The sequence below is a fragment of the Ochotona curzoniae genome, unplaced genomic scaffold, assembly GCF_017591425.1.
Source record: "Ochotona curzoniae isolate NIBS_2020 unplaced genomic scaffold, NIBS_Ocur_1.0 scaffold_2683, whole genome shotgun sequence".
In the NCBI taxonomy this organism is placed as follows: Eukaryota; Metazoa; Chordata; class Mammalia; order Lagomorpha; family Ochotonidae; genus Ochotona; species Ochotona curzoniae.
In genome coordinates this window covers 500,622-510,536 of record NW_024467100.1, presented here as the reverse complement: position 1 = coordinate 510,536, position 9,915 = coordinate 500,622, and the positions used below count along the sequence as shown (strand labels likewise).

The window sequence follows — 9,915 nt, the reverse complement described above, 5'->3', positions numbered from 1 at the left end:
CCCAAACTATTTTCTAAGCAATAGCAGGCAGACACAAGTCAGGTCAGATCCAAGCCAGGGTCGGGGCAGGGAGGAGGCACAGTTCCTGAGATGGGGGAAGGGGTGCAGCTATCCCAAAAATATGACTGTAGAGTTTTGCACTGTGATAGCTGGAGGACACCTCATTGTCTGGAGAGCCAGAGGTTTCCTTGAGCAGGCACAGTGACACCAAACATTACTTACCTGACAAACCTCCGTCAAGCACCAGCACATACCAGTACCCATCTTTCTGAGTCTTACAGAGTCACTCCTATACCCAGGCTATGAGGTTACCTGTGACAGGTGGTGGGACAGGTGATACCACAGCACCACGAGAAGGGACACGGGGGAGGATCCTGAACACATCATAGTACAGTCAAGGCCCAGAGCCACTGTGGAGCCAGGCTCCCATGGGGAGGATGATACAAGATCTTCTCCAACACCAGAGCAGAAGCCCTCCTCCTCCTCCGTCTGGCAGGAGGGCATCCCTGGGGCAGCACTGGCAAGAGCAGCCCCATCATCTCCCCTGCGGCATGTGGGCTTGCTGACTGTGCAGGCTCCTGGCATGCATGTCCACCACCAGCCAGGGCTTAATGCTGTCCCCCATGACCTCTGGAGGTAACACCTGCCCCATCACGGTCACTAGCAGTGGGACTACAGCATTCTCAATCCCACCTCTGTCTACCTCCCGAGATGCAGAGAAAGCCATGGAAAGGAGGGGCATACCCTCTAGACACAAACTCTCCCCGGAACAGATGCCACATCACAAGGAAATGAGAATTTCCACCAATAATTTTACTGCTGAAAGCACTTCAAATGAAGCCAAGCATTTAACAAAATATATAAAACCAGGCATTTGTTTAAAATCACAAGTGGGCAGATTTATGGAGCTACTTTCATGATCCTCCAAGAAAAGATGACAACATTTATTTATTTAAGAGTCAATTGTATTTGGGCGAGATCAGCTGCCAGATCTCAGCACTTACACGTCAGAGCCCTCAGGAGCAGAGCAAATGGTGGCCGGTGTGAGGGAGGCAGTGAGAGGTGAAGAGGACAGCCCACCCTGGCAGATGAGCTGCCAGGGGCATGGCGAGGCATCGGGTAAGTGGAACAGGCAGGAGCCGTGGGCACTGTGGAGGTGGGAGTGGGCCCTGGAGCTGTCTGCCTCAACTCCTCCTCAGCTTGCTAAGAAAGGGGTTTGGCTGGGAGTCATCCTGTGTCAACAACCCTCTCGGGGAGACCCATGCGGGTTCCCATCAAGCCATTTAGAGCTGCCAGGAAATGGAGAAGCAAAGCCAGAGCTGTCTCAGAGCTCACGTTCTAGCACAGCGAGCAACATTTGTTCAGATGACTGTGCCAGGTGGTCCAGGATGGGCTGTGAGACATACGATTCATGTCACCATGACCAAGGGAGATCAGAAAAGGGCTCTATACGTCACTGTGACTTGGGATGGGCCTGAAGGAGAGATAGGATGCTGATAGGTAAAAGCCCTGTGACAACGCGTGTGGCCAGACCTGGGGGTGGGGAGGTGGCCTCTGCTGGGAGTGTCTGGCATGTGTAGGGCAGGTGTCAGAGGAACATGAGGCTGGGGGCTAGGTCAGTGTAAGTTTCCAGGTACCAAGTGTCTACTTACACGGGCTAAGTAAGAAAGGATCCTTCATGTATGTGTTTATTCTTTCACTCAGCAAAAAGGCATTGAGTATAAAGCCTCCATTGGGTGCCCCCGGATGCTGGAGGTAAACAGGGCTGGGTCCCACCCTCCTGACCCTGGCTGGCCTCAGGGAGCATTCTTAGCAAGTGCACCTAGGACTCAGCATTACGCACCCCAGAGCTCCTATCAGCTGCAGCAGAAGTAGAGGCTGCAGCCTGGTCCAAGGTGAAGGTCAGGCCCTGAGCTAGGTGTGGCAGTGGGGCATCACCTCCCAGGATGGCACAGTCAGCAGGGTCAGTCATGGGCAGGGGTCCCCTACCCCAGCCCAGTGCGTTCCCCCAGCACCCTACCCCCTGCAGCCGACAAGGAAGAAGGCACATCCCCCATGATGTCCAGGTGGGAGGATGAGAGAAAAAGGAGGAGGCCGGGGAGCAGTGGACTGGAGCTCTTATTCCACCTGCTGCAGGGCCGGCCATGGATCACCGGTCACGGGAGTCGGGAGACTGGCGCCCGGTGCGCTCCTGCTCATCTTCCTCTTCCTCTCTCACTCTGGACAGCTCCTTCAGTTGCTCTGGTGGCTCCTGGTAGGCTGCCCGGTTCCTGCAGGGAGGTAGGAAAGGAAGAAGGCTTGGCTCTCACTCGGCTCCCCCAGGGAGTTGGGCCCAGAGCCCATCATGGGACAGTGGGCTGAAGGGCGGTGTGTGTGTGTGCTCCTCCTGGGTTGAGAGGCTCCAGCTCACACTTGGCCCCACCCTGAGATCAAAGACTGAGCCCAGGACTACCGGTGCACACAGCATGACTCCGTCCTCTGCTACATAAGGAGGGTAAGGGAAATAGGAGCTGCCCTTCAGGGGCAAGTAGCTGTGAGAGGCTCGGACCTGTCCCCGCCTCCCACCAGGCTGCCCGCCCCAACACTCACGGCCGGGCGTCCTCGTTGTCGTCGACCTTGTCCTTCTGCCGGCAGCAGCAGCAGAAGATGATGATACCAAGGACGATGAAGGCCGCCACCACACCCCCTGCAATGCCCGCGTACAGGGCCACGTTCATGGAAGCTGCAAGAGAACGGAACAGCTGCATCTTTGGAAGCCCAAGGCACCCCTGACACCCATCCCACCAGGCACCAGAGGGAGACACCAAGGCTGCAAGGGACTGTACACTGCCACAATGCTGATTACCAGGGCAGCCAAGACTGGCTCTACTCCCCAGGGAAGATGTGGCCTTGCAGCAGCATCAAGACCACACAGGGCATGAGGACATGTCCTAGGATGAGGGCAGAACGAGGACAAGGAGGCAGGACACCCAGGCGTTGAGGCAAGTCCTCAGGTGTCCATCCTGCCAGCCCCGACGCCAGCTGCTCCCCGAGCTCAGTGCAGTGACCCACCCATGAGGATGGCTGGGGTGGGTCTCTGCACACCTCCCCCACGCTCACTCTGCGGCCCTCAAGGCAGGCAGGCTGAAGTCTCCAGAAGGCCAGCCCCAGGCGCTCCTTGCAGAGTCAGCAGAATTGGATGTGTGCAGCAGCAAAGGGGGTATGGGTAAGGAGACACCAGGTCCCTGGCAGACAGGTGGCTCCCAAGAGCATCCCCAGCTCTTCTCCATGGCAGCGAATGTAGGGGAGTCCCAGCAGACAATTCCTCCCACCCCACACCCGTCGCCCCAGAGGGTGCTTACGAAGCCTGGCAGCCACAGTGATGTTACAGGACTCCTGCCCCATCTCGTTGCTGGAGGTGCAGATGTAGAAGCCCGAGGTGTCGGTGGAGATGTTCTTCAGGGTCACGGTCTGGCCAGAGACTGGAGGATGGACGGTCAGGGTGAGTGGAGGGCGCCCAGCAGAGTGCTGGCAGAGGAAAGGACTCCAGGGAGGCTGGAGCTCTGCCACCCGGCCTCCCGGGGGCCGTGGCCTCCCTGAGACCACAGGGCCTGAAGCCAGCTGGGACGCAGCATCCCGAAGTGCTGAGAACACAGCCAGACCCTGGGCTGTTGGTAGGCTCGATGGCTTTGGCAGTGGCTTAACCCCAGCAAACTCTGCTGCTGCACCTGCAGCGTGGAGGGCTCGTGTCTGTCCCGTGGGCAGTGACAAGGCGTCCGGGAGATGCCTGCCCAGGCACCCAGAGCTCAGGACACAAGCTGGGCAAAGGGAAACGCTTTCTAACCAGACCACACAGTGATCACCATTTCTGTGAACTTTAAGGATGGACTCTCTGAGCTCAGACGCATGGGGAGGAAGTCTTTTTTAAAAAGATTTATTTATTTATATTGGAAAGTCAGATATACAGAGAGGAGGAGAGACAGAGGGGAAGATTTTCTGTCCACGGATTCACTCCTGAAGTGGCCGGAACTGAGCTGATGCGAAACCAGGAGCCAGGAGCCTCCTCTGGGTCTTCCACATGGGTGCAGGGTCCCAAGGCTTTGTGCTGTCCTATACTGCTTTCTCGGGTCACAAGCAGGGAGCTGGATGGGAAGCAGGGCTGCCAGGATTAGAACTGATGCCCATATGGGATCCCAACACACATGTAAGCTGAGGGCTTTAGCTGCTAGGCTACCACACCAGGCTAGGGAAAGAAATCTTTAAAAATCAGAAGTTCTGAGCTCTGTGTTTGATTGACCGAGGGAGTGGAGGGGGCTTAATGTGTGTGTGTGTGTGTGTGTGTGTGTGTGTGTGTGTGTGTGTGTACGTATGTGCCTGTGCATACATGGGGTGTGCTGAGTGTGGGTGGCATTTCTACGTGTGTGTCCTTCTGACATTAATGTGTGGTGTGTCCGTGCCTGGCATGTGTAGAGTATAGATGTATGGTGTGATGTGTGTGATATATGTGAGTGTGGGGAAGGTTGAAATATATGCATGTATGTGCAGGTTTGTGGCAAGAATGTGTGAGTAGTATGTACATGTTTTTGGTGTGTGTAACTATGGGTGATGAATGTGACTGTGTGACAGTGGGTGGTATGGCGTGTGGGGGGGCATGGGAAGGTGTGGTGTTGGGGCTGGACAAGGCCAGCTGTCAGTCTAGACCCTTCACCTTCAAGACACCATCAGGTCTCTGGGCCATAGCTGCCTCCGTGGGCAGCAGCAGCAAAGACCAGGTCCTTCTGCCCCCAGGGGCAGGTCAGGATGGTTCCAGAAACACCTGTCCCTAGCACCTGTGATCTTGCTCAGTCCTCCCTGGGAGAGGGTGCTCAGTGCTCAGTCCTGTCCAGTGCCCTGTCTAGGGTGCTCTGCCTGCCTACTGATCGGGGAGAAGAGTCGGAGACTTAGAGGAAACCGACTGCCCCCAGGCGGCCACGCTCCTTCAGCAGCATGTCACAGCTCCGGAAGGGACGGAAGGGGCGCTGGCAGGCAGGGCAGCCTTCTGTGCGCTCCTTTCCCCAGGATCCTGTGGGCGGAGCCAGGGAGCAGCCCCGCCTCTCCCCTCCAGTCTGCTCTTTCAAAACCGACCTTGGCGTGGATTGCCCTGCTCTGCACTTGCTGCTGCACGTGTCCTTAGCGCGGACGACCTCTCGCCCTTCCCACTGTCTTATACAGAAGGCGCAAAGCGAGCGCCATCACCCACCCACAGAGGTTGCTACAGCTCCAGAGAAGTGAAGTGACTTGCTCAGCGTCATACAGTTCAGAAATGACAAGGCTGGGACAATCCCACTTCGGGTCAGAGCTCTGAGAAGCAACTGACAACTTTCTCAGAAACACGGAATAGGGCACGGCGCGGTGGCTCAATGGCTTAATCCTCACCTAGCACATGCCAGGATCTCATTTGGGCTCCGGTTCGTGTCCCAGCTGCCCCACTTCCCTTCCAGCTCCCTGCCTGTGGCCTGGGAAAACAGTAGTGGATGCCCAAAGCCTTGGGACTCTGCACCCACATGGGAAACATAGAAGAAACTGCCGGCTCCTGGCTTCAGATTGGCTCAGCTCTGGTCATTGTGCCCATTTGGGGAATGAACTGGGAGATGAAAGATCTTTCTGTCTGCTTCTCTCCATAAATCTGACTTTCCAATAAAAATAAATAAATCTTAAAAGAAAAGAAATATTGTATAGCAAAGGCTATGCATGCTTACTATAAGAATATTAGTTTATTTGAGAGACAGAAAAAAAGTTCTCTTCCACGGTTCCACTCCCCAAATGCCCCCAGGAGCCGAGACTGGGTCAGGATGAAGCTGGGAGCTGGGCATGTCAGGTCTCCCACATGGTGGTGGGGCCAAGCGCCTGAGCCGTCACCACTGGCAGGAGGCTGACGTGTGCAGCTGACACTCCATCCCAGGTCCTCGGTGGGGAACGCGCACCCACAAACTCCCATTTCTGCCACAAGGGCAAACGCTCGCTCCTGGTTATTCACATTTAGATACAGTGCAAAACTATGACTGCAGTCAGTCCAGAGCATCTTATGCCCCACACAGCTATAAACAAGACGAAGAGGGTCCCTGTCCTCTTGGTATTTCTCAAAAATACCAGCATGAAATGTTGCGATTCCAAGGGTATCAGTGGGGGCAATGCCATCGTGTCCTAGGCTAAGTCTCTGCTTGTGGCACCGATATCCCGTGTGGGCACTGGTTCATGTCTCAGCTGCTCCACTTCCGATCCAGGGCCCAGGACAGCAGCAGAGGCTGGCCCACGTGCTTGGGTACCTGCCCACCCATATGGGAGACCCCGGCTCCTGCCATTGTGGAAAATGGCTGTGAACCAAAGGATGGAAAGATCTCCGTGTGTGTCTCTTTTTTCTGTAACTCCCTCAAATAACATTCAGCTGTTTTTTTAAGTGTATAAAGCAAGGTTTATTTAAGGGAGAGGTCACCTGTCCCAGGGCCAGAAGGGGGAGGTCCCAATGGGGGGAAAGATCTCAATACAACTAGATAAGCCTTTTAAAGGGGGGTAGTTACCTGACACAGTAATCTAGTAGCTAAAGTGCCGGGACCCCATATGAGCACTAGTTCATGTCCCAACCAGCTCCCTGCTTGTGGCCTGGGAAAGCAGTCAAAGACAGCGCAAAGCCCTGGGACCCTGCACTCCTGTGGAGAGCCGGAAGAGTCTCCGGGCTCCTGGCTTCAGATCAGCTCAGCTCTGCACATTGCAGCCATTTGAGGAGTGAGCCAGAAGGTCTTTCTATTGCTCCTCCTCTCTGTACATCTGACTTTCCGATAAAAATAAATAAATCTTTTTTTTTTTAAATGAAAAGGGATCATTATGGTTCAAACTGGAGATGGTATTTAAGCTCATCCCAAAGGGCAGTCAGGTAAATTAAAAGCCAGGGAACGTCCTAACAAAACAAATGAACTAAAAGCCACCCACAATCTCATCACCTAGAAATATCAGCTGTTGGGCGTGGAGTTGGTTCCTTCCAAGTGTGTCACAAATACACTCCTGCCTTCAAGCTTTTCTCTTGGAACTCACGGCGTGACTGTGTGTTCCTGTTGCCAGTCATACCTTCTGTCCCAAAATTTTTGTGTCTGGTGCTGAAAAGACTCCAGCCACCAGAGCGAGTTAGCTGCGGCCAAGGGCGGGGAGGAGTGAGTTTGCTAAGGGCCCCTGCTCTCCAAGCCATGCACCTGCTGATGCGCACGGAAACCCTGGTGGAGACTGGCAGTATGCAAAGTCCCACGTGCCAAGCTGATTGGCTTTTGTTATTTTTAAGAGGCATCTCAGAGGAACATGCTTTGGGTAAAAGCTGGCCCCCATCATACTCCCACTGTTGTGGTGTGAAGCTGTCTGTGTCAGGTGCACACCTCACACTGTCGGCACAGGAAGGACCTCTCCATCATTCCAGCCCGGTGTGGCCCTCGGCGCCTGGTTTAGGGTGGAAAGGCACCGAGTCCCTGAGCCAGCACCATCTTCCCCCTCTGCCCTGGAAGGAGCAGCTCTGGTTCTCAGCCCGCCTGAACAGACATCCTTGCTGTGGTGGCGACACCTTATGGTCAAACAAGGGACACACAAGTCCATCATCAGCTCCCTACGCTTCTCTGGGTTTCCAGGCTTCTCTGGGCTCCAGGCTAAGATGCCCGGTTGGCAGGATCTGCCCCTCACCCACAGGCTGGAAGAGAGAGCATCTCTCTCCTAGGGCTCTGAAGGGCTTGGCTGGACCGTTCCCATTCCTGCCAACCTTCCGGGAATGGGCTCCAGCTGCTTGGCTCTCCTTTCTGATATCCAGAAAACCTTGGGTAACGCACAGCCCAAGTGGCTGCGCCTGAGGCACCAAGTGTGTTTAGAGTTAGCCTTGTAAGATGGCTTCTCCTCTTCCAAGCACCCATGCCCTTCTCCAGATGGCCATGCGGGGGGACAAGGGAACTCCTGAATGACCAGCACGTAAAAACTGAGAGGACTCTGCCCTTGGACTCCTGATTGCACGGGCTGTGTTCTTGTCACTGCTGGCTGGAGTCCACTGACCCCAGTTTTGGAAATATCACCTGCAGATGAAGGCTGAGCAGGGGACCCCACAATGGCTGTTTTGGAGTCAGGCCTGTTTTGGAAATAGGCCTGCCCTAACCCACTCCTGAGGAGAAGATGCCGATGGTTTCCTAGGGCACAGAGGGTGAGAGTGCGGGGCTTTGAATGTTCACCCCAGGTACTACATCCCCTGGTTTCATCCCAGATGCTCTCAAGAGCCAGGCTTAGGTCAGGCCGAAACCAGAAGCTGGGACTTCCATCAAGTTCTCCTACATGGACTGCATGGTCCCTAGCCTTTGGGCCATCATTTGGCTGCCTCCTATGAAAAGCAGAGCCACAACACACACCCAGACCCTGTGACATGACATGCTATTGCCCAAAGTGCTGACCTAACGGCTATGCCAGATGCCCACCTGGAAATCTCCCATTACCCTCATTTTCTTGTCCTCAGGATTCTCCCCTTTCAATTCACTGAGGAATTATGTTTTGCTTCCAATAGCCAGAGATGTCTGTCCCATGGTGGCAACAGAGCTGGAACTGGGGTGCCCCACCGTGAGACCCCTGGCAGGTGCCCATGGTTCAGGGGTCACACAAACTAGAGGCTGGTGGGCACTGTCACCCTCCCAAGCATGCCCAGGGTCAGCTTTTCTTGCCTTTTCCTGCCTTTTCACGGCCTCAGCCACACCAAATGGTCACAGTTCCTGTGCTCTTGGACACACCAAGCACACCCATCCACAAGGACAATGATGCCTGGCATTTACTGAGTGCTTGCCACATACCAGCCCCCATCTCAGTACTTCACAAAAACATGTACTGTGCACTGCAATTTAGCAAAAGGAAACCAGAGCATTGTGCCCACTGCACAGAACATAGCAACTAAAGAATTTGCCCAGGGAGTGGGTGCTCAGTCTAGTAGTAACAACACCTGCATCCCATAGGGATGTGCTTCCCAGCTCCAGCCCCTGACTCCTGCCTCTGGCCAACACAGGGTCTGAGAAGCAAGGACGATGGCTCAATTCAGGGGAGTCCTGCCACCTGCTAGGAGGCCTGGCTTGCATCCCTAGCCGTAGCTGCTGTGGACATCTAGACAGTGAGGCAGCAGAGCCTTCCCTGTCCGTCTCTCTTTCCTACTCGGACAGTTATTTCATGATGGTGTGTCAAGCTATTCAGCTAACAAGCAACAGAACCAGGGCTCGGACCCATGCCATGCCTTTACCCATCATGCCAAATTGCCAGCCCAAGGCCCTTCCTCAGAGCACCCCCAGGGTATCTTCTGTGTGACCACAACCCTGGGCATCAAATGACGGTCTGGCACCACTACCTCCTGGACTGCAGGTTTGGGTGCCCCTCTATGTCCTCAGCTGGAGGGTTACGTACAATACACCTGTCAGGAGGGGATAGGCCATCTCCCCCGAGGCCTGGGAGGAGGCCACTTAGCCAGAGAACTGCCAGATGGGCTCACAATGCAAACTCCAGATACAAAGTAAACCCTGGCCAAGCAGAAATCTGAAAAGCAAACCAGAAACCTGCTGAAAGCCACACTATACTCCTGTTGTACTTGAAGTTGGGTGGGCTTGCCTAATGCTTTGCTGAGTTCTCATCATTTATCCCAGTTAAAGGACGGGTACAATTCCCGAACTCCCCAACACAGCAGGGACGCTGTGGTCACACGGATGCACTAACCCTCCCTCACTGCTCACACCCTCCCCTGCTCGCATACGCACCTGATCGGGGCAGGGATATTCACACACCCTCCCCTGCTCACACTCTCCCCTGATAGGGACAGATGTGTTCATATGCTGGCTTCATTTTTAACTTCCTGCTTTTCTCCAGCCACACTGATCAGCAAGGCGTGCTGGAAACCAGCCCTTATGCATC

General features: G+C 54.8%; 1 protein-coding gene across 1 annotated transcript in view; it reads right to left on the bottom strand.

The window, feature by feature from the left end:
* Window positions 1–2,149: 2,149 nt before the first annotated feature.
* The window catches only part of GPA33 (glycoprotein A33), a 30,210-nt gene continuing 22,444 nt past the window's right edge, over window positions 2,150–9,915 (bottom strand). Inside the window, exons 5-7 of the mRNA XM_041003402.1 lie at window positions 3,342–3,450; window positions 2,590–2,722; window positions 2,150–2,270 (exon numbers count right to left, since the gene is read on the bottom strand). Coding sequence (XP_040859336.1) covers window positions 2,150–2,270; window positions 2,590–2,722; window positions 3,342–3,450 — 363 coding nt within the window. The remainder of the gene's footprint in view (window positions 2,271–2,589; window positions 2,723–3,341; window positions 3,451–9,915) is intronic.